This window comes from Homalodisca vitripennis, chromosome 8, assembly GCF_021130785.1.
Source record: "Homalodisca vitripennis isolate AUS2020 chromosome 8, UT_GWSS_2.1, whole genome shotgun sequence".
NCBI lineage: Eukaryota > Metazoa > Arthropoda > Insecta > Hemiptera > Cicadellidae > Homalodisca > Homalodisca vitripennis.
The window spans coordinates 67,921,509-67,946,872 of NC_060214.1; the positions used below are offsets into that span (position 1 = coordinate 67,921,509).

Below are 25,364 nucleotides of genomic sequence, written 5' to 3' on the forward strand. Positions count from 1 at the left end.
TCAGACTAAACAAAACAATGAAGAGATCAGCTGTTGAAGTTGGGATCAAATCAGCTGACGAAAATGGTGAAGTTGACAAACCTCTACAACACAATGTAAAATTACAAAATCACCGCAATAGAGTATAAAGGTTTACTACGTTTTTACATCCAACAACTATCCAGCTTGCGTATATCGCAAATTTACCGCATTTGGATAATTTATAAAACCAGTATAAAGGATTTGGTACATTTCGGACGTCCGAGGTTTTGGCCAAAACAACGATGTCCGATATTTCGGACGTCAGAGTGCAAAGGGTTAAATCTATCGTATAAGAACATTGTATTGTAAATAATGCTAAAATGATTACACAAAAATTATTAAGTGTCTCAAATATTGAGAAAATTTCCAGTTATTGTTATATGTACAATTCTGAATGATGTTTGTTTGTGTTGTATATTACAATGCTTTTATATTTGTTTCAGACTTTTCTTTGTCCAATATGGACACGGATATTTTGGGAGACTGTTACGGAAGTGATGGTATGTTAGTTGTTTGTATGAGTTGAATTTTGTTCTGCAATTACTACTTCTTAACTTATAAATACTGCTACAGCTATTTATATATCAAATATATTAAAATTAATGACTATTGTTAGAGTAACGATATAATATTTGCTGTCCATAATTCTAATACAAAAGCTGTATGCATGAATTTAATATCTGTGGATGTTGCTTTATTGTCTAGTCAAGCGCTGGTCTATAATCAATATTTACATTAAAACTAAATATTTTCTAAGCTCAATACTATCATATGAATTAGTAAGATGCTATTAAGTTTATTGTATTTCTTTAGTTTTTAATCTTTTGTGTACTATTTTTATAATGTATACAGTCAATTAAGAGTAGGCTTAAGTTCAAGATTTTCAAGGTGTTTAGGACCATAACTTTCAGGACCATAACTTTCGTATTTATTCTAATGTAATTAATTTTTAATTAATCTGTTCATTAAAGCAAAAACTTTATTTTATCATTCACAGATGTAACAACAATTTCCAAAAGTCTTTATTTTTCTTATTGGTTTTCTGTTTTAATAAAAATTGTAAGTACTGCAGAAAAACACAAATGAAAAAATATTTTACATGTAAGTACAAAAAAGCATACATTGGCACAGAATGTAGGCAATAATTACCACTGGTGAAAAATATATATTTCTTATCGGTAGGGTCGTCATTATACTTTTACATATAAAAAAACTTTGCTTTATTACAGCTCTCAGTCCATTCCTAAGACTCAGTCCACCACCCAATGACAGAGATTATATCTTCAATTTGGCTGACAGTGAGGGTGTGGCCGACTTGTTTGATGTCCCCATGATAATGAAATGACGCATATTCCTCAGCAGGTCAATCTTCTTTTAGGTACATATCTACTTACTTAAATTTAATTTTAAAATTTACCTTCTTTGATTACAGATGTCACCATCTTAGGTAATCAACTCTACTAATCAAAACATACCATTGTAGCTGTGTAGTTTATTGTTTTTCCAAACCTTCTTAAATTTTCATTTTTAGATAGAAATATTTATTCAGATGCCTCAATTAGAAGTGTTTGCACTGGATTTATATTCCAATTAAATACAATTTCGCAAGTATGGGTATAAGCTGTTGTTTTTTTTTTTAATTTTGTTGTTACCAAGAAAAAGGCCAACTTAACAATAAGAGCTGGCTGTAGCGAAATAACCTTTAGTTTTACTCTACAAGAACAATGTTAAACTCCAAGCACTTTTACGCTCTTATTTTTTGTTGTATGATTAGAGATGTCTGATTTTAAAAGATACGATTAATGAGCATCCAAATGTCTTTTTAGTTTTTCTTGTAAATTTCTTACTTTTTGAATATTTAAATGATGAAGTACAAAAAAACTTTTGACTTTTTGTCTGAATAACCAATATAAATATTGAAATTGTTTGAATATCTATTAATCATATCCTTTAAAAGTAGATGTATCTTTAAAACTCATCCGTAGTTTTAAGATAAAAAATAAGGACATAAGGTACTTGAAGTTTAACATTGTTTCTTCTAGAGCATGAGTAACATAATATGTCACCATTTACAGTTTTATTTTTTCTTTATTTATTACTCATACTTAGAATACTGCTACATTATGTATCAAAAAATGTTTGGACTTCCTCATTATTGCTTATTTTTATCTTAATTAATTAAAATTAACTACTCTATTGTCAGAGTTACTCAATATAATATTTAGTCTCCATAATTCATATGGAGCTAAAATCAAGATGGTCACCAGTTCAGCCGGCTCTTAACTTAAAACTGAGTGTAATTTTGTAACCTTTGTGAGAGTTTTCTTATTTGTTTGGTCCACTATTCACCAAATGAAAAGCAAAACAATAAATAATGCATTATGAGTACTCTTCTCTCAAAAATAACCTTCAAACAAAGTACTCTTCTCTAGTTATAAAAGTGTTCTATTTAGAAACTAAAAACATAAAAATTTGTCCAAAACTTATGGTTGATGCAAATATTTCATGTTTCTAATCCAGAAAAATTGACGTAATCAAAAGTGTTTCTTCAATAATTTTATAGTTACAAATTTAGATTTGTTTTAATAATGAAATTGGCCGCACAATATCTTAACCATTTACAGCCTAAGCCTTAATCAGTCCTTTCTTTAGTATATGAGTTAAGTATATGCAATAGGTACAACATTTTGCAGATTTTGAGTTAAATTTACATTATATAAGTAATTTAACAATATTACTATTTGATTCCCCAACAGACACGTGTACCTGACGATGATGATGGTGGTGCTACAAGTGAGTTTTGAGGAAGTTTGCTTGGCGGCTCCTCCTCGCTCAGGATTTCCAATTGAAACACGTTGAGGATTAGCTTTATGGAAAAGATATTCTCATTTATACTACAAATGTTTTAGTATAATTTGTATTCATTCCCTAGTTTAAAATATTTCAACTGCCAATATCACTTACCACCACAGTAACTTAATTTTTTACATATATAAAGCTGAAGACTTATAAATTGTAATGCCTGTAAGTATCTAAGCAGTAATGGCTTATAGCACATTTCCCCCATGGTAAAATATATTGAAATGAGAATAAGTATGTGCATTGATTGTCATTTGATACAAAAGCACAACATTGTCAACGTTGAAATGATATGGAGGAAATCATATAAATGTAATAAGAACGATTAAGTTGATACTGTCACAGTTTGGTAATAACAATTTTGTATTTACATTTGAAATCCTTTTTAAAAGGTTTTGTGAAGTAACAATATTACATTATTGGTCTTTGTAATAACAGTAATAAATGAAGAGATACTATAATGATGCACAAATCAGAAAAAGACATGGATTATATCTTATTTCTGAAAAGTACTAAAGCTTCAACCAACAAAAGGTTAAAAGTTGTTTTGTTTAAAATTAAAAAATATTTACTCCTCTTTTGAACGTTTCTTATGTTTTAAGGTATGTTGAAATTTTGTAACAATACATCTACACAGGTACATTTGTCAAAATACAAGAAACACTGGACTTTTTAGTGTCTCAGATTTTATTTCTTTATATTTGTAATCCAGGTTTTTTTAACATTGAATAAAATTTAATATCAAATCAATGTTTTTACCGAGTTGTGAAATAATTTACATGTTATATTCACACTCGAGCCAATGTGTACCATACTTGGTTCTTGATTTAGAAAACTTTAAAGGGGTGCTATAGTGAGTCTGCATAGTAACACCTCTATCCACACATCCCCTACAACAGGACAACATGGAAGTGTGCTACATAGGTATGGAGTAGGGGCCGGCTCACTTCTGCTGAATGATGGCGAGTTAAGAAAACCTGGATGGTGTGCACAAACTATATATTAAATATATTCAAAATTTCAACAAGATAAAAACAAAAACAGTGATCAACAGTTTATTTAATAAGATTTGAGTTTTTTAATCCATAATTATTGTTGCTGCCTCAGATAACAACACCATCTCATCTACAGTGCACTGGTTTATAACAAGATGGTTGGCCAACATATCCCTAGTTAACTTAGGAACTATTTGAATTTTGGAACTGCTTTAATTTATAACATCAATACCAAATCATACCCGGAATCCTGCAAAATAGGGCGGGCTCGTAATAAAAAGGAAACGTGAATTGAATGAACAAATAACTTAAAACTAAATAATAATAATAAACTTTCAAATACAACAATAAATTAAACGGGCCCACTGAAACGTATAGAACTTGTCATGGGATTGTTCCTAGTTGATAGAAAAAATCAGCAGGCTTACCTTGAAAACTACTTTCTAGAGTCCACTGATTTGAAAGAACATGTAAAAGTACACATGTTTAGAAATTTGTTATTGCACTGCAATGTTTGTAAACCGGTAGAGCATACCAGTTGAAAAAGATTGCGGTGCAGTTTAAAATTTCTAAATATGTGTTCTTTTATATGTTTTTTCAAATCAGTGGACTCTAACTAACAACAACAGCCTGTCAACTAACAACAATTCTTGGCTCTCAGTTCTGTTAATTCAAACCTAACTTATCACAGGGTATGGATCACAGTTTATTGCTCTCAGGTATGTACTGTAGACCTCTGACTTGATTGCGCGCGAGAGGAATGCGGCAGCCATTGCTGGGGCGCTTCTCCGTCACCGTCTACGACCCCAACCGAAAACATCGGTTCTGTCAACATTGACAGCCCAACCCTCTGAATATACCTCTTCATATCATAATATCACTATTACACTATTTGTAGCCTATTCAACACATTTATTTTTTTAATAAATAGTTTTATTTCTGGTGTAAACTTCATGATGAACACTTGATACTTGGTAATTGGCAATAGAAAACACAATTTCAAATTGAACTTTTATTATTATGTAAACATAAACCAGAATAAGTTGTGAAATACATGAAATATATTGATAATACATTATAATAAATATGTTGATAATATATTATAATAGTTGGTGTATAATTAAAAAAAATATAATAAACAGAGTATTTTTTGTTAAATATTTTATAAACACTGAAGTGAGAAGTTGGTAATTTACAGTACGGTATTTGCCGAATACATAATACATTGTTTAAGTACAAATTTTACAATTTGATATTTGAGGAAGTTGATTCTATTTGATTTCTAACATAAAAAAGAGAAAACAGCAGGAAATTTTGCTATTATATATATATATATATAATAATGTGCTATTTTTTACGACTTACAATTTTAATCATCACTTGTACTTGGAAGAGGTTGAGCCAGTTCACTGTCAGATATTTTCTTCCTCACTGTCATCTGACACTTCACTGTCACTGCTGTCTATTCCGCCCAACTCAATCACGAATTTGTCAATGGCATCTTCCATCAAGCCGTCCTGTTCCCAGTAGTGTTGTTCTAGCTTCAAGGTGTGGTTTGTGAAGCCTTCCCAGTCGATCTTGCTAACAGAACTTTGCGCTTCTTGTGTTGCCTCTTCCAGTTTCGTTAGTGAAAGGTCTCCTCTTATGTTGTTTCCTTTCACCACTCTCTTGATTTTAGCCCAGGCCAGCTCAATTGGGTTTAATTCACACTTGTAGGGTGGTAATCTGAGAACCGCATGGCCTCGCCTCTGCAACGCCACGTCGATGCGATACACCTTTTCTTTAGGTTTGTGCTTTTCTATCAGCTCGTACAACTGAAACTTTTTCATATCTGCTGAGCATTGTATGTTGTTACTCTGCAGCCAGTCTATCATTTCCTTTTTCACAGCGTACTTTGTTGGCGCCTTATTTTCTTGATGGCAATGATAGGGTGCATTGTCCATTACAATAACACTTTTTTCTGGGAGGTTTAGGCAGTTTTTCTTCAGGCCCATTTCTCAAAATTATTACCATTCATTTGTCCGTGGTAATCCCCCCGTCGCTTTACCCGCCCTAAAAATTAAAGCAGCCCCTTTAAGAAATCCGTCTGTAGAACCCGCGTTTACAACAATCACTCTGTTGGATGAACTTGAGTTCGTCAACACACCAGGCACTTCATCACTACTCCAGCACTTCCCGAATGTCAAATTGTTGTCCACCCATGTCTCATCAATGTAAAATATTGGTCTTTTTTCATGTCGAAACCGTTGGATATCTCTCAAATAAACGAGCACGCCAATTAACTATGTCTGGCCGCTCGATAAGAATTTTTCTTAGTTTGGTTACACCGTTTCCACTTAAATCCCATTTGGTGCAGGAGTCTTCGTAGGGTTTCTTCTTTCCAAGGGAAGTCAAGTTTTCCTTTTAAAGCAATTAACAGTTTTAGGAACAGTTGGCACTTTCTTCCTCACTAAATAAAAGTCACTCACCCACATTTCGAACGACTCTTCTATCTAAATCATCCATATGAAATTTCTTCTCCTCCGAGTACGGCCTTTTCTTACCAGGCGTAGTTAAAGGTGTCTCTCCAGCTGCATCTCCTTCCTTTCTAATGCTAGAAATTGTCCTCACCGAAACACCAGTGTAATTCTTGACTCGCAAATTGCTCTGTTTCATTAAGTGCTGCAAATTACCAGTTCTCGCTTCTTCGTCACACTTACTTATCACTCTCCTTATCACTTCTCTTGCTTCACTATGCACAGTCTGTCCTCTTTTACGCACCGACGCCATTCTCACAACTAACTAGTAGCTACTGAGCGTGTAACAGCGCTAGCGCAGTGACTTTCCGTGGCGCCGTACACAAACATCACGAATAGTACGTGCGGTTGCTAGGCAACGACCTATTTGGCCCAATCGCGAAGTGGAACTTCTCCCCCTCACCCCTGTGTCCCCTCGCACGCAAACAAGTCAGAGGTCTACAGTAGTGATCCGCCATGGCATGGTGTGAAGGATCGGCCCGGGAAGAAGGGAGGCGGACAGAATAGTACTCCCGCACTTGGACTTCATCAGTAGAGCATTGTAGACTTAATCGGACATAATTAAGTAAACATTAACTTTTTTAAACTGATGAAATATAAAATAATGAGGAGAATTAAGAATGTTGGGGTAAAAGTTTGACTGGCCACATGCAGAATTTCTGCCACTATGACGAGTTGACCGCCTTGACGTTTCATGTCTGAGTTGCCAATGCCTTTAGGAACACAGCAATGGGTTTACACACATACCACATAAATGCGTAACTCAGGGGACATCTGGAGGGCGGGGCAAGGAACTGCCTTGGTTCAGTGCACAAGCTTATGTATTACCAATGGTAGCACACTGGCGCATCATTATTAGGCTACCAATGGTAGCACACTGGCGCATCATTATTAGGCTACCAATGGTAGCACACTGGCGCATCATTATTAGGCTATGTCAATGTTAGGAGTGGAACTATCAAGTAGTAACCTTTCTAATTTGCCATTATGAAAGCCATACTACTAGGAAACCGAAAATTTGGAATTAGGAAACTCTTTTTAGCCTACTCACTCTAGAATGAAAACTAGGTGTAAGCTAAGGTAAACTACGTTGTAAAAAATTCAAGCAATGCAGTTCAAGTTTCACGAATTTTCTCATACACGTTCAAGTAAACTAACTGTTGCCAATGTTTCCAGAATCCAAACTATATAATAGTACTAAAGTTATAATTATATAAATATGTCATTTTCAGAGAAAAGCTTAAGTTTACTAGTTTTGATCACACGTCAATTGTACAAGTGGTGGGAAATGTGCTATTTTTAAGAGCCTTACTATAAGTGACTTGTTTCTGTGTTTGTCTAAATAGGTAACTGCCATTATTCCCCAGATAAGTGAGCAGATTTCAATCACATTATGAATGTTGTAGATATGTTAATAATTATTGTTAGTTAAATATTTCTTTGTATCCACATTTTACACTATTTCGTTTTTATTTCACATTTATTATACAACTTTGACATGGACAATTTGAATAATCTGTTTTATTTGAAGTTATCAATTGTTGGTCCGTTTTATGGAAGCTGCAATATTGTTATTGTATATTTTGTATAGAACATATTTTTATCCATTTTTAACTAAGTTCTGTAAGTGAATATTTATGAATTGGATGAATTAAATTTAAGTTTATTATTGATGATAGATGTTTAGTTGAAAGGGCGACACATTGTTACAGACAAGTGGAAATGTTATGTTTTAGAAAAATCAAAACAAGCAATTGTTTAAGTGATTGAACATCTTTTCAAATTCTAGAAATACCAATTACAAGTTATAACCATATTAAGTTATAGTAACTGTTGGATAGCTACAGTGATAACAGTACAACCCAGTTACTTCAGTATATGCTGTGGAACCCTCCAGCTGGGTTGCATTGGGCAGTTAATAAATTATGAAATCACTAAAATTTCTAGGAGAATCAATATCCAGCTGAAAGGGTCATGACAACGTCTCATAGTAATTCGTCTTCCACTGCTCCTCATCCTGAGTGAGACTGTACCAACTAGATTCAATGCAAGGAGGCTTTACTAAAAATACTGAGTACTTTATCTGCTCCACATATACCCATCTCTTCTAACAGCTCCTCAGTTATTGGACATAAACTTGCAGCTAGAAGAGAACTGGGCTATGACCTGGAACATTTTTAATAGTGAGATTAGTTTGTAACAAACAACCCCAGCTCTAGGTAGTATGAACCTTCCTCAGAAATTGTAAACCCTGCTTAATTGGTTTTGAACTGGAGTGGAGAGATAGTGGAGCAGAGTACTAAACTATGAACACGTTGTTAATGACGTTCTCTGTACGCTTTTCATGAAGGTCTGGTCAGCCTCCATCTCAAAAGGGAAGTAGGGCCTTTAAAGGTGTTGGAAATTATTTTAAGTTGGGAATATATTTTTTATGGTTTTTTTTGTTATGTTGTTTTATGTTTTGTTTTATTTTGTTACGTAGCTTTTTAACCCTCTAAGTGGCGGTAATATGTTGCTGGAATGGCGGGCTATTTTTCAGAGTCAAGCAGGACTATCTTATAATTTAAAAATAAAATGCAAATTCTAATATGAGCAATGCTTGTGATATATCAATGTTTTCGTAATAAACTACAGAATAACATAGTATAGTTATTTTTTACATACCTTAACCTTTTTTTATGATATCCACACAAATGTTCAAAAAAAGATTTTTTCTCCATCAAACTTTTCATTTTTACGTTCTGTAACTTTAAAAATGTCATTCCTAGGAGATTATGTTAAATGCAACCTTTATTCACAATTTAATTCTAAACAAAAAACCTTCAATAATATTTTTTCTATTTACAACACTGTAAAAGTTATATGGGAAAAACTTAATCTAGAAAAAACACTTTTTCTAGTCAGAATCGCTAGAAGTTGCTTGCCTTTTCCTCCAAAGCCCTCAGTAAAAAAAACAGACCGCGGGAGAAAACTTAGGATTATTGTTACTTTGGGATTATACCGACCACACCAGTATGAAGAACACAAAAATATAAATTTATAGAAACAAACATGATAGAACAAAAAAACAACTCTTTAATTACAAAATTAAAAACTTACAAGCATTTCCAGGTATTGTAATCGGTATTGTTGTCTCTGTTATCTTTCTCGAGAATCCCGATTACGGCAGGCAGCGCGGCATCACATGATTTGCACGGTACATAATTGCCTTTCCATTACAATTCAATTTATATTTCTGATCAGCCCCTCTAGAATTTGATATTTTACTGATAGGTACTATCTCGAGGAATGTTTTTCTTTCTTTGACATCAACGCGGGGGCAGCACCATTTTGGGTGGCGGAATGTGATCAAGAATAAAAACAAGTTTTGAGTGTTTTTTCAATAAAGAGTTTAGTTTTAGTTTGGTAATGTTTGTTTTTGTTGAATTTTAGTGTTTGGAGAAATGTAGAGTTAAAACACGGAAGTACAACAAAGCGACGCGACTCTGCAATCACGTTATCTACTAGACCGCTCGACTTTGACCTCTGTCTGAGGATGGGAAGGGGTTTGCGATAAGACAATTCCTGTTTTATATTGACGAAATATTGTTTTACGCTAATCTAGTAATCAGTAGAAGCAAAATGTCAAATAACGATTCATGTCTGGGTGTGGTCGGTATAACCCCAAAGTACCGGATTATTTCAATTAGTACCATTGATTATTTTATCGTGATGTTGATGATACTATATGAAATGTATTTGAAATTTAGTAGTGAACGCAACTGTGCAAACTAGGCGTAAAAATAATTATCGGTTGCCTAGCAATAAGCGGCAATGTGAAGCGACTTCTAAGACGTCGCTTGCCACGTCACGGCGGCGTAAATAGAACGTCTCAGACGTCGCTTGCCACTTAGAGGGTTAATATGATTCCCTGAACGTAGAAAAATAATTTTAATCACTTCATGTAAATTTGTATGTCCAATTTATAATCAGTTCCCAAATAAAAACTTCTGAAAATAAACCTGTAAAATTTTAACTGTTTATACATGAATTATAGCATTGAAGAATGACGTGTTTTCAATTCATTCATGATTGAAAAATCATGTTTTATTAAATATAACTTTTTTAAATTATATATTTTAAAATTGTTTTCTTTACAACATTAATTTTTATAAATAAAAAAAACATGTCACTCGGAAGCTCTAACAGTGTCACTCGTCATTACATATTCCAACTGAATTATCCAATAAAACTACAACACATTCTTAAACATCTTACTTTGTTGACACTGTAACTAGAGAAAACTTGTTATACTTCTACATTATATAACATAATAAACACTAATGTTAATCACAAGACCGTACAGTCAATGGAAGTTACTACAATTTTGTGCAGGTAACAAATGCAGTGAATTTTCTATTGACCTAGGGTAGATCATGTATTGCAGGATAAGCATGGGTGCATATTGAAAATTAAAAATTACTTTAACTAAAACTTTTCTCCTGGAAGAGGAAAATTACTGTAGTTCAATGATTACCATGTAATTAGCCCGGTACTACAGTAAGGTTGATTTATTCTGCACTGTGAAAGTGCATGAATTATCCTAATTCTATTACTGTAGCTCTTTTCTCTGTTTTTTACAGAATAGATTAATATTTTGTTTTTGAGTTTTTCTCCCTTTGATTTCTGGTAATATTGATTTTGACTTAACTATGAATTTTTCTAATTATTTAAGAGTTTACTGTGTTTAAAAAACATGTATCAATCCTGCATGATAGTTTTCTCTTGGTGATGATGATCTACATATTCCACTAAATATTATAATCATTACAAAATTATACATTCTAATTTTTTTATCTGCTAGCTTGTTTTATTTTGAAATATTTCATTTTTAGATTATATTACGTAAATATACATACTAGTATGTTGGTAAAAAAGTGTAAAATATGTATTAATGAAAATTTGTTAGTTATGTTACCATTATTGTATTGTAGGTTAAAAAAATAAACATTGTGGAAAAGTTAACCTGTGTAAGTATAAATAAAAAATAAATGGGGACTATTTTTGTTTTTTATCAATGATTTTTTAATTAATTAAAAATGCATAATTTTTATACCCATTTCAGAAAACTTTTCTTGTATTTACATTTATTTATAAGAGTACAATATATGTTATCTAATTATATCAGGACTTTTTTAATTTAAAACACAATATGTGTTCTTGTGAATGAAATGGAGCATAATCAATTAGTTTACATATAGAGTTGATTTATATGTGAAATGTGATGTTATGTATTTAAATATGTAAAGCAATAAAAAAATTTAGTTACGTTTTTTGACTTTATACAATCCTCCTGATTCGTCTGTTTATCTATAGTTATATAAACATTATAACACTATATCTATAGTTATATAAACATTATAACACTATATTTATAGTTATAAAAAGTCTATAGCTCATTTCATTCTCGATGTGTTTTCTGGACAGACAGACTGACGAACAAACATCAATTTTGGAACTACTTAAAAATATTGGAAATGTGCTGAAAAGTGACAAGTGTAACATAATTTGAGAAAGTGTACTTCTTTGGTAACTTTGAATAAAAATTTGGATTTATTAACAAAATTTTTAACATAACAGTTATAAAATTAGTGAAACTGAACAACTTTGACTTTTTGGACACTCCTGTGTACAAGAAGCAAAATTAGCTAAAACTATTATCAGTGAATAGGGTACTTTTAAAATGAGGTATGGTTCAACCTACCTTTACATTTGAAAATCTGTCATAAATGACCTCTACCAAGTGCCATTTTGGGTAGGTGTCTTGGTTCAGCCACTATACGAGTGGATGGGTTGTCTGCTTTACCATATATACAAAATTTCAACTTTATAGCTCAACCTGCTAACACTAATAATTGAACTCATATACAGATAAACTGGTAAAACAAAATATTGAAGGGCTCTACTAAACATAACAAAAGTCTTACTGGCAATCGAACAAAGTAACCTCATTACATGATTATTGTAACATGTTAAAATGTGAAATGACTGTACACACTTTGTTTACAAACTTGTTACTCTATGATTGTCTTGTTACCATCTTGTTTAACTATACGACCAATGTAAAAATGTTCGTTAATGCTCAGCCAATTCCAATAGAGTGAAATGCACCATGACTGATCTCAAATTAGGTAAATATTTCACAACTAAATATTCAACAAGAAAAAAACGTTTAATTTAGATCCAAGATAGCGTAAAGTTGTTTTGACAAATACAAGGTAGGTTCAGAAAGTAAGTTCCATTGGGATTAAAATTGAAGTGTATATAGATACAGAACAATTATTTATTTCACAAAATTCTACAACTCTTCAACTACTTTTCCACATAACCGCCGAAATTTTGTAGGCATTGGGCATAGCGTGGCACAAGTGTTTGTATAATTGCTTCATAGAAGTTTGCTGACTGTGTCTTCAACCAGTTGGAAACATTTTCTGTCAGTTCTTTGTCATTGTTGAAGTATTTGCCTAGGAACAACTTGAGATGTAAGAACAGATGAAAGTCGCTAGGAGAGAGGCCAGAGCTGTACGGAGGATGGTCAAACACGTCGCAGCCAAATACTTGTAGGAGGTGTTTTGTCACATTTGCAGTGTGTGGTCGTGAAGAAAAACAACACCTTTGGACAGCAATCCTCGGCGCTTATTCTGTATTGGGCGGCACAATTTTCAAAGTGTCTCTCAATAAACATCTGCTCTGATTGTTTGACCACGCAGTAAGAAATCAATGAGTAAGATGCCTTTCCAGTCCCAGAACACCGTGCAAATCAATTTTCGAGGTGTCAAGATTTGTTTCCCCTTAACTTTTGCTGGGGACGAAGTGTGCCTCCATTCCATTGTTTGCCGCTTACTTTCAGGGGTGTCGTAAGAAACCCAAGTTTCATCTCCTGTGACTATCCGTGTCAGAAATCCTTCGCCGTCTTCATCATAATGGGTTAAAAACTGAAGTGCACTACCCATCCGTTTTGTTTTGTGTTGCTCAGTAAGGATCTTTGGTACCCAACATGAGCAAAGCTTATGAAATTTCAGTTTTTCTGCAACAATTTCATGAATTAGTGATTGTGAGATTTGAGGAAATTCCATTGCGAGAGCACTAATTGTAAACTTGCGTTTTTCGTGGATCTTTCATCAATCGCCTGAACCAGTTCTTCTGCAACCAAAGATGAAGGCCCACTTCGTTATTTCATCGTGCACTTCACTATGTCCTTCATTGAACTGTTGGACCTATCTTCTCACCATTGAATCACTCATCGTATTTCGTCCGTTAACTTCGAAAATTTGCCGATAAATTTCAATTGGTTTCACTTACCTAGCATTCAGAAAACGAATCATATATCTGATTTCATAAGCGGCGGAATTTTCAATAAACACTGACATTGTAAACAAGCACAACAAAGCATTGTGCCTAACAGCGATCTCAAGATGGCGCACGTTTCTTCTCCTTGATACAAAGCGTCTACCGCGCTTGTGCGAAACTGCGATCGCAGCGCTGCAGCGGTGATAAATTGAAAAGGAACTTACTTTCTGGACCTACCTCGTATTTTTGTAATAAATATTGTTTTACATAGTTTGAATTTTGTCAACTTGACTTAGTTGGTGTAAAGATTGCCTAGTGTTCAACCCATCAGCTGAATTGTTAATTATTAGTATTATGTTTTACTAAATCAGATTATAAAATATTACTTTATTCTATCCATACATATTTCAAACTATGGACCTTTATTTTTGAAATAGCCTACTTTAGACCGATTAACTAAAACTCGACTAACCAAATTTTTTTATTAGTCAAATTTATTCAAAAAAGGAGTTATTGATGTTTAAACACAAATAAATAATAATTAACTTTAAATTGTAGTTTAACAAAGCTACAAACGTTAGCACCAGCTTTCCTTAGTTTTGAGCTCTAGTCGAATTAGGCTGGATTTCGAGTAAATTAGTGTTTGCATTGAACTTTTATTTAGTTTGTCGATCTTTTTGAGGCTGCTGGGTCGCTTGACGTACGTTGGTACCAGTGTGCCTTAGGATCGAGCTCTAGTCGAGCTAGACACGATTTCGAGCGAACTAGTGTTCGCATTTAATATATTGTTTCTTTCGATGTCACTGGGTCGCTTGACGTACGTTGGTACCAGTGTGCCTTAGTATCGAGCTCTAGTCGAGCTAGACACAACTTCGAGCGAACTAGTGTTCATGTTTAGTTTTTATTTAGTTTATCGTTTCTATTCGAGGCCACTGGGTCGCTTGATGTACGATGGAACCAGCATTCTTTATTTTCTAGCTTAAGTTAAACTAGCAACTGTTGTGTTAGAGCACGTTTAGGTAGGAGAACAGTCATCCTAAAGCATATGCTGACGCCTTTTCTTTATTTCCTTTCATTTCTGTTAACCGTTATAAATCAATTTTTTCCTTGTTTAAATTTTTCATCTCTGTTCACAAAAAACATCTGTTTATAAATAAAAAAAGTCTGTAGATGTTGCAAAGTAAATAGGTTTAAAGTGCATATTTAAGAATGGCACTATTTAATTGTAATCATATTTATGCTATGAATAAAGGATTTTTGAACTGAATTAAATTAAACTTCCATATAAAGAAACAAAATTTATTAACAATTTTCTTAAATTTTAATATAACATTTCTTTACTACAATATAAAGTCTCATTCTACGCTAGCAACATTAAAAATCAATTATGATACATATAGACATTATCAGTTTCTTCCATTGGATTGGGCAGAACAAGACAAAAAGAGAATATAAATATTGAGAAAAAAACAATATTTACATTATCACATATTATCACCAAAATAAATTAAAATTAACTGTAAATAAACAAGTTTCCAAAAACCCAAACTTTCGGTTAATGTAAACAAACTTGAAATCACAAAACATAAGTAATAATTTTTTACTGGCAATACAGTGGTGTGTTACATTAGAAATAATGTTATTACAATACACAGGTCTATATAAAACATTGTATATTAAGTAAAACCATATTATTATCTGTTAGAAAGTGTATAATAAACTTGTTCGTATAATTAGAAAATATCCAGAGAATGTGGTCAGAAAGAAAGGCAGGCAGTGAAATTTAAAAACTACATGATTTTTGTGACAAATGTGGATATTTAAATGTGACATTTTGAGTGTGTTGTACATACATTTTTATATTTACATCAGTGTTTTTTTATTGATTACTCTATTTTATTTGCATTATTTTTCCTGAATTGTTAATGCATTTACTGTTTTCTTACTTATACTGTATGTTGCCTTTCATTTACATTTTAGTTCAGCCCGTTCTTTTAATACTGCCCTCTAACAAAAATACTTTGAGCTTATTAGAAATTAATTTGTTAAGTTTAGTTGATTACCTGGACTGGTTTTGTAAAGCGTCTTTAATTGCAAGACTTAAAACTTTTAACAAACAGTGTTAACAAATACGTACCTAGGAATATATGTATTGACACAACACTTTATGCTTAATTTTGTTCCATATCAAAGCTTGTACAAATTTTACAACAATAAATTATTTATTTATTTACTGGAAAGTCTCTACCGAACCTGAATATTTATTAATCAGTGAAGCAAGCTTTCAGATGGTAATTTGAATGAGTCTACAATTCTGAGATCAGTAACTTACAAGCTATTCATAATAATGAAAGAACACGTCAAAGCAAGTAATACCAGAGACCAAAAATAGAACTAATCGTATGTTGAAATTTGAGGCCGGTGAAAACATTGCGTTTATAGTTCACTCTAGCGGATCAATTCTGTAAGTAAGCTGTAGAGTGAAGATAGGGCGGGAAGGGGAAGGTGGTTCAGGGGAGAGTGGGGTTAGGAATGAGGAAGTGCAGGGTAGAGGGAATGGCACAATGTAAGGGGGGCTGTCAACACTATAACAGCTTGGTTGATACAGAGCCAGCACACTTCTCCTGTCTGGATCAGCAGTTCTGTTATTGGTTTCTGGTAATATTGAATATTCTATTCATTACAAAAATTATGAATAATATAATGGTCCTCCTCAAAGTAATGTATTTTCAGGAGGAAATACAAAATGAATCACTGGTTTAATCCTTATCTAACTTGAATGAGTTTAAGGAAAAACAATACATCTTATAATTGACTAAACTTACAATAACTGAACTGGATTGTATTCTTTGTAATCGGTTCATTATAAATTTGACTTTAACTTAACTTCAAGAAATTCATTCACAGTTATGTCTAAAATGTTTGAGTGAGAGAAACCGCAATCGTTTTTACAACAGCCTCCAGGTTGGTTTTCTAGAACACAAGACACATTCTCAATAGCAAACGATTCAACTGGATGTGAGTCCAAGGAGGGATCCGATTTTGTAACATCGTTTTTAGGCACGGGAAGTTTAAAGGGAAAGTTACTCCGGACATTAGGCACGGTAGGATGTCGGTACGACACAGGATGTGTTGGCGGGTTCAACTGAGTAAGTGAATCGGAGATATTCGCTTGACTCATAAGGAGTGGGGTGGGATTGTTCTGCAACAATGTGGCTACTGGAGGACTGGGATACAACATGGGTATTCCACTGGGAATGTTTGAATCAATCTTTGTTGTTGGCTGAGGAACCAGGTGTTGGAGCACTTGGGGTGAACCGATAGGATAAGGCACTGCAGGTGGCTGTATGGTATTATAAGGCTGTGACCTTGAGTCTTGGTCAAGCACAGTTGGGTGGGATACAACTGGAACAGGATTTGAAAGATTCAGTGGTGGAATGGAAACAGGTTGAATGTTGGGGTTACGATTTTGTGTAAAACTGGAAGCACTCGCAGAAAAATCTTCCACCTTCATATGTCTGTTATTACAGTGAAGATCAAAACAACTGTTTTTCTCCCAGTGGAAGCAGACTGTAGTGGAACCCTTGGCTTTGGGCTCATGGCGTAGCTGGCACAAGTTTTTTTTAGCGCAAGACGAGTTGTAGTAGTCAGGACAATCATCAAGGCAGTTCTGACTTCTTTTCAAGTCTTCTTCATTTTTCATTATTGTTTCTGTTATATTTCGTATACTCTGCAACCAAAGTAAAAATTAACCATGTGAAATAATGGTTACAACTGAATCTGCTTATAATCTAAGCCTTAAATTGCATTTCCTTTGTTTTCTTAGGACAAGCAACTAAGAAATTACACTTAGTACTAAAAGGAACTTTGCACTACTTCAGAAGTGAAAGGATTTATGGATGGGTAAGGTTGGGGCCACCGCTTGTCAAGGTCCATGAGGAAAACTTTTGGGCATTATTATCAGTCATATCTTTTTGGAGGAAGGGAGGCCAGCCAGCTCTGTACCAGCCTCTCCAGTCAAATTGGGCATGGGTGCCACACCATATCTCTAAGCTAGCAACTGCCTCTAACACTTAGGAAGTCCCACCAACTCCAACAGTCATCCCCTGCAGCAGACTAGATGTATCAATTTACCCTTGCACCTCAATATATTGATATTTGTGGTAAATGATGTCAGGCTCCTGGACATCCATAACGTTGCTGAGATTTAAGTGACATATGAATTTTTGCTGTACTCTGTATAGGTTCAACTGAAGGTATAAGCCAGCCAGAAGACTAAATTCGTAATTAAAAATTGATAAAACCATTTAAATTTAATTGTTTATTCCAAACAACAAACATAGGTGTTCAATTAAATATTTAAAAAATAATATTACATCTCAAGGTACAAGTATTTTTGTTTTTCACATATAAACAAATAAAAAGCAAAACAAACTACGAAAAATTATATTAGCGTATACTTTTCCAGTACCTAAAAAAGAAACATATTTCTTGTCTTTAACTTGATTTAAAAATTATTTTATACTCTCAAGTTATTTTTATGAAATTATATAAAATTAATGTTTCCTACTGAAAAAGTTATAGGGAAAATCAGTCAGTAAAATAATTTTTGAAAGCTGAATAAAAATGGGGGTTTCAAAGGTTGAATCAATTAACTGTAATTTGACCCAAAATGTTTTGATTATAGAAAATCAAATGATTTGGGTCCAAACTATAAAATATTATTTTAGTACAGATACAACTTCTTTTACTTGCCTAACCCTAATGGAAGTTGCTTTGATTACTATTGCTTATAGTTTTTTTCTTAACAAAATATAGAATACCATATCTAAACTCAAAATATAATTAAAACTGTTATTTAATTACCTCTCCAGCTTTCACAGTGTAGTAATGATACTTTTCAGTGACTCCACCACTGACTATTAACTCCTTTACCAAGGTCATTAAGCTCTTCTTCTTGTACACGCAAACGTTTTGGGTTGTGACAAGATCTTCTGGCCCCAGTCGGGGCCCAACTGGACCGAACAATCTCCACCCCAATCCATTCAGAGTACAAGATCTGCAAAAACTAACACACACTTCATTTTTTTGTGTTGTTGGAGATCATTTTAAAACTCACATCTTAAAGCTCACATCTTAACACGTTCACTGCTAAAAATCCCTATATAGAGATCCGTATTGCTGAAATTTTAAAAATATATTTTTACCTACTTTTGGATGAAATATGATAAAAATATATGAAAATTACTCATTAGTTACAAAAATTATCACTCTACCATTTTGCAGTAGGAATGCAGTAACTGTGGTTAGCGCTACAGTAGAACCCCTCATATCCGGCCTCGGTTTTACTGCACCTCGGTTTATCCGGCCACTTCCCGGAAGCCAATATCGAAATTTATTTACCACGGCTTGCAGACGCGCAGTTGCACGCACTAGTCTCCCACGACTCGTGCGTTATTTTGGTGTATCTATTTGTTTACATTTTCCTGTGTTGTCCTCAGTTGAGCTAGTAGGTTTAATCTGTAAACAGTTCGTTGATTATTTCCAGTGCGGTTAGTACAGTACAGTACAATTGTTTTGTTTCGTCAAGTGTTGTGTACTGTAGGTTGGTTTATCCGGCCGAATCGTTATCCGGCCAGGGGCTCGGTCCCGTGGTGGCCAGATATGAGGGGTTCTACTGTACCTCCTGAGGACAGTCTTCGTTTCCAGCTGGTAACTAGTTACCGCTCGCACTGGGGAAGACCCTTTTATGGCAGTGGGAATATTCCAAATGAATACATCGTAGCTAAGTGAACTGTATTTTATTCGTTTTAGACAAAAATAAACAATATTTATAGGTAAATGTGTAAACCAAAAAGAATGTAAAAATGTATAAAAATTTGAAAAAGTTTATATACATCTCTGTTAACTCACTCAAATTCAGTTATTATTTACAAATATGTGGTGAGTAATTATAACAAAATATATTTCAATATTTAATTTAAATGTTGTAGTGTATAAAAAATATTCTAGTACATAAGTTTGTAAAATGTGTGTAAAAAGAAGAAATGTTTACTAAAATAAAATATTGATACAAATGTGTATATACATCCTAACCAACCCACCCAAAAGTCGTTTATTATTTAAAAATACGCCTAGAACTTGGTTGTTGTACACCACTTGGTTCCGGGGGAAGATCCATTGTGTTGCACGATCACTTACTACTAAATAAATCATTAAAAATAATGAAAGTCTAATGTGAAAACGAAGTGCATAAAAAAGCGGGAAAAGTACCTCCCGAGGAGCGAGAAATACGACGTTGTGATAGCTCGAGTGCTGGCCGCACACTGACCTCATTTCAGAACAAAGGCTCTGTGTAACCATAGTCACTGCCCGCAACGAAAGTGTTAAAATATCCACTCTAATGACACTACTAATGGTTATAAATCTATCAATACTTTTACCACAACTGTCACCAGTTGTAACATATCAGGCTTCAAACTTGCTGTTCTATTACCCAAACACAGACTGCTGCAGGACACTACATAAGAAGGAAGGCAAAGCAATATGCTGAGAACAAAGTGATAGGGGTTAAAACTAAAAATCTCATTATTACCTCATTAATCTGTGTCTAATAACTGACAATTAACAATTCTCACACTGTTGGAGTGTACAGGTCAGAAAATAACTTTGAAATAGCTGAAGAAGCATTCACATTGTGGTTTAATTTCAATGGATTTTTGTTGAATGAAAAAAAGTCACAGCACATAATTTTTAGCCTGAGACAAATTACAATATTTATTCTGATATTGAATTGTTGGATAATGTGAAGTTGTTGGGTGTTTGTGTAGTTGATCATTTGATATGGGGACCCCACATTGAACACCTAACAGCTAAGCTCTCCTTGATTGTTTATATGTTAATATGTCTCACATGTTGTGTGCACACTGATTACCTCAGAATGGCCTATTTACATCAGTGCTCAGATATGGCCTAATTCTATGGGGAAACTGCAGTAGGATATTAGAAATTTTTATTATACAAAGAAAGCCATTTAATTATTGTACGTTGTGAACCATTAGCTCACTGCAAACAAATTTTTATTGCCAATAAAATTCAAACTATATTTAACTTATTTATATATATATATGAGGTATGGCTATTAAATAACGGGACTGACGCTGCAGTGGAACGAGTGCGCATGCGCCAACCAACAATGACCAACAGCTGTGTAGTTTGAGACTTCCTCTTCAGAATGCAGTTAGTCTCGTTTCTGTAAACAACATCGTTGTGTCATAACCTTCATTTATGTAAGTGTTGTTATTTTGTTTTGCCGTAATAATAGAGCAACGAATTGTTATTAAATTTCATGTTAAACTTGGAAAAACCGCTACAGAAACCTATAATTTACTAAAAGAAGTGTATGTCAGTGAATGTTTATCGCGGACTCGTGTTTTTTTTAATGGTTTAAGCGTTTTCAAGTTGGTCGACAAGACGTGAAAGATGATTCGCGGCCAGGTCGTCCTTCAACATCAAAAACGGAAGACAATGTCGAAAAAGTTGCTAATTTGATTCGGTCTGACCGACGATTAAGCATTCGTGCAGTTGCTGAATCTGTAGGCATTGATAAAGAATGTGTACGGCAAATTTTACATGACAATTTGAACATGCGAAAAGTGTGTGCAAAAATGGTACAAAAAATTCTTACGATTGATCAACAAGCAGCTCGTAAAAATGTTTGTACTGACACTTTGAATGCCATTGAAAATGACCCAAATTTATTGAAAAGAATAATAACATGTGATGAATCGTGATCACGAATCGTGATAAACGAATAACCGGAAACGAAGCGCCAATCCATGCATTGCAAGACCTCAACTTCACCGAGAGCCAAAAAAAGCAAGAATGAGCAAGTCAAAATTTAAAGCAATGATGATTGTTTTTTTCGACATTCGTGGGATTGTGTACCTTCACTGGGTTCCTGAAGGTCAAACAATTAATCAACATTACTATCTTGAGGTACTTAATAAACTACGTGAAAGAGTAAGAAAAAAACGACCCAAAATGTGGATGGACGAATCATGGATTTTGCACCAAGACAATGCGCCAGCTCATTCCGCGTTATCTGTCAAGCGGTTCCTGACCAAGTACAGCATCCCAGTGTTAGAACATCCACCTTACTCGCTAGACCTAGCACCATGCGACTTTTATCTTTTCCCTAAGGTGAAATCTGCATTGAAAGGTACGAGATTTGAATCCGTAGAAGCTGTTCAAGAAAAAGCGGCAAGACTCCTGAAAGAGTTGATAGAAGATGACTTTCAGCATTGTTTCCAACAATGGAAAATTCGCATGGAGTGATGCAGGGATAGAGAAGGGGTGTATATTGAAGGTGATAATAAGTAATTATGTTTAAAATGAAAATAATTTTTTTTACAATATCAGTCCCGTTATTTAATAGTCACACAGTAATCACTTTGAAAGCCTACAACTACTTTTTAAGACCACTTATCTCAAAATATAGTTATAATGAATTTAAAGAAACATTTTATTTCTGGCTTTTAGTCAATCCATTTTATTCATTAAAAGAATTTTTTTACTGTAGAACAGTTAGTTTCTAGACATAACCTATTTAGTTTAATGATTTCATTTTACATGTTAATGTCATATGTTTTTTATTTATATAGTCTGTATATATGTATCATATGTATTAGAAACTTTATCAATGTTATATAATTCTGTTATTGTAATTTCTGAGGCTGTTTTTTACTTGTTATTTATTTATTTGTTATATACCTGTTTTAATTTATTTATTAATTAAAATGTTAAAGTAATTTAAATTGTGGCATAACTGTTTTGTCAACTTCATGTTTTGGGTACCAAATTTTTCCTTATCTGGACATATGCTAGTTTTCATATTTTATACTTGACTTGTGTCGATTCTTGTGTAAGCTTTATGACAATAAATGTATTCTTATTCTTACACATTTATTTGATACTATTCCTGTTTTGAAAACTCTGCAATAATCATTGGAAATATACATGAAAAGAAGTTTAAACAAATAAACAACATATTATAACACATACAACAAAATTCTACAGAAGTTAATTAAACTAGCTAAAAAGACTTGCTACAATAAAGATGTACAAAAATTGAACAACAAAATCAAAACTAAATGGAGTATCATACACAGAGAAACTGGCATAAATTCAGAGAAAAATATATAACTTCCCTAAAGGTTGCGAAAAACCATTTTACGGACTAAACTTTCCTGGCGGATCATTTCAACGGCTTATTTTTTACTGAAACTTCTGCTCTAGCTTATGAAGCCCGTGGATGAGGCATATAGAAAAATTCATCACTTTCGACCTCCTGCAGTTTCATGTGTGTTTTTGGCTCTAGCACCTGAGGATGAGGTATCAAAAGTAATTTTATCACTGAACAATAAATTGTCATTTGGTTGGGAGGTTTACTTCCCAAAGTCTTGAGATTCTCTGCCTTGGAATTTGCTGCTCCTCTAACTGTTGATTAATCAGTTAATCATGTAATATGAGGTTGTTCCGGGCAAACTAAAATATACAATAATTAAACTATTACATAAGAAAGGTTCGCAGGAGGACATTAATAATTATCGTCACATAGCTTTGATTTCAGTTTATTCAAAAGCGTATGAAAAGGTTTTCTTATTCTGGTTGACATTCCATCTAGTGACCAATAAAATAATTTCAATAAATCAACACGTCTACCAAAAAGGAAAGAGTATACTATCGGCTTGTATTAATTCACAAATGATGTGCTATGGGCCCTGGATGGATCGCAGAGCTATCAGTGTTTTTTGCGATTTGTCCAAACCTTTTAACTGTGTGTGTCATGAAGTTCTGCTGTATAAGCTGTATTATTATGGTGTCAGAGGTCTAGTACTAAGCTGGCTCAGGCCATTCCTGTCTGGAAGACAACAGAGTTTATCTCTGGACTGTACTCATGACAAGTATTCATCATCTTGGAATAAGGTCAGTATTGGCGTGCCTCAGGGTTGTGTCTTGTCCACGTTTACTGTTCTTTAGTACAATTCAGAACAATAAAGTCACAATCCTTGCAGAAGACATAGCCCTGCTGCTCACCGGTAGAAATGCTGTTGCTGTAATGAGTTCAATGGACTTTGCGATTTCTCAGCTTTCAGATTGGTTTCAGACAAACGGCTCACTTATGAATGGAACTAAAACCAGTGCAATACAGTTTCAAATCTGTGGGTATTGAGCTGATAGGACTGAGGGATTGATAATTTTGCTGGTATCACATTTTGTGAATCCGCAAAGTTTCTGGGATTGATTATGGACAAAAATATAAGATGGGAACCTCATACAAGCGAACTGTTAAAATGCTTGAGCTCTGCAACCTTTTCAATTAGAATGTTGAAGCCCTCTTGTAGCATAGATGTTCTCATAGACGTTTACTGAGGATACTGCAAAAGTCTACTGTGCTACGGTGTAGTGGTTTGGGGTAATCCTTCTTCTTTAGACAAGATCCCAGAAGTCTAAGAATAATTTTTAACCTCCGTAAATCAGACTCTTGCAAGGAATATTTTTAAAATTTCAATATCTTTACAGCGCATTCGTTGAATATATACTAAGTTCTCATTCTTACTTATAAAAATCTTGATGGGATTCTTAAAAAAACAGACTTTTATGATTTCAATACAAGAAATAAAACTAAACCATGCTCTCCCCACTGCAGAATGGGCAAGTCCTGAGAAGAGTGCATTTTACTTTGGTATTCGGCTGTTCAATAAGTTAAGGGAACAAATGAGAGCAAAAACCTCATTTACTGGTTTTATGAGATCACTGAGGAAACTCCTAATGAGTTCAATGTTTTATTCTCTTAAAGAGTTCCTTGAGTTTAATTTTTGACTTATAAAGTTCCTTTTACTTTTTACTAAGAAAGTTAAGATACCTCGTCCTTGCTTTTCTTCGCATTGTTTGTACTTCATTACGGTACTTGACAAAACTCAATATTTTTTCTTTTTTTTTGTTAAACTGTACAAGTCATATGTACAGAATTCAATCACATTGAATGAATTGAATTGAATTAAACATCAAGATTTTTGAAAATTCAAGCACAATATTTTTTATTTAATTTTAATTTGGATCTTGAATATAAACCACTGTAAATATTACTAAATTTTAATAAAAACACTACTTTTTCCAAATTGTTTATTTTTTGGACGAGGCCTTTCGAAACCAAAGGTCCAAAAAATAAACAATATGGAAAAAGTAGTGTTTTTATTAACATTTAGTAATATTTAAAGAATTTTCCAATTGCTCCAAGAGTCTACAATAAACCACTGTAGTAGTACTAACTTGAAATGTTCTTTAAGCCATTCAATTTCACTACATAAAAGTAATTAAATTTAAACTTTTACAAAATTAGACACAACAGTATCAAAATTCATATAAATTTGACTTACTTTACAATTCCATTTCTCTCTGTATTGGAAAATTCTGAAGAGAGAAAAAACAAATCTTGAAGTTTATTACTCATGATGTTAATACATGCTGTTAATACAGCACAACTCAGGCATAGAGACATGCACCAGCACAATACTCGTCATGCTGCAGACTTCGCACTACCAACTCACCATCTCAGCCTGTTTGGAAGGAAACCCTCATA

The 25,364-nt window shown here is 33.6% G+C and overlaps 3 protein-coding genes across 3 annotated transcripts in view; 1 reads left to right on the top strand and 2 right to left on the bottom strand.

The window, feature by feature from the left end:
* Positions 1-4,044, top strand: part of LOC124367674 (transcription factor E2F4-like) — a 29,215-nt gene extending 25,171 nt beyond the window's left edge. Inside the window, exons 7-9 of the mRNA XM_046824690.1 lie at positions 465-521; positions 1,251-1,399; positions 2,778-4,044. Coding sequence (XP_046680646.1) covers positions 465-521; positions 1,251-1,366 — 173 coding nt within the window. The 3' untranslated portion in view covers positions 1,367-1,399; positions 2,778-4,044. The remainder of the gene's footprint in view (positions 1-464; positions 522-1,250; positions 1,400-2,777) is intronic.
* Positions 4,045-5,287: 1,243 nt separating this feature from the next.
* On the bottom strand, positions 5,288-5,869 carry LOC124368213. The gene has a single exon (XM_046825488.1). It carries the CDS (start codon positions 5,867-5,869, stop codon positions 5,288-5,290), a length of 582 nt encoding a protein of 193 aa, XP_046681444.1.
* A 9,136-nt stretch (positions 5,870-15,005) lies between these two features.
* On the bottom strand, positions 15,006-25,230 carry LOC124367675. Its single transcript, XM_046824691.1, has 3 exons — positions 25,162-25,230; positions 18,587-18,788; positions 15,006-17,450 (listed from the first exon to the last, which is right to left on the bottom strand). The coding sequence occupies exons 2-3, from the start codon at positions 18,662-18,664 to the stop codon at positions 16,584-16,586; spliced, it is 945 nt and encodes a 314-aa protein (XP_046680647.1). The 5' UTR covers positions 18,665-18,788; positions 25,162-25,230; the 3' UTR covers positions 15,006-16,583.
* Between the last annotated feature and the right edge of the window lie 134 nt (positions 25,231-25,364).

What these genes read in the sequence shown, in the direction of transcription:
- LOC124368213 (XM_046825488.1), bottom strand. Translation starts at nt 5,869, where the DNA reads ATGGGCCTGAAGAAAAACTGCCTAAACCTCCCAGAAAAAAGTGTTATT.
- LOC124367675 (XM_046824691.1), bottom strand. Translation starts at nt 18,664, where the DNA reads ATGACCTTGGTAAAGGAGTTAATAGTCAGTGGTGGAGTCACTGAAAAG. An exon ending in ACACTGTGAAAGCTGGAGAG is followed by an intron (nt 17,451 to 18,586) that starts GTAATTAAATAA and finishes CTTTGGTTGCAG; the next exon opens with AGTATACGAAATATAACAGA.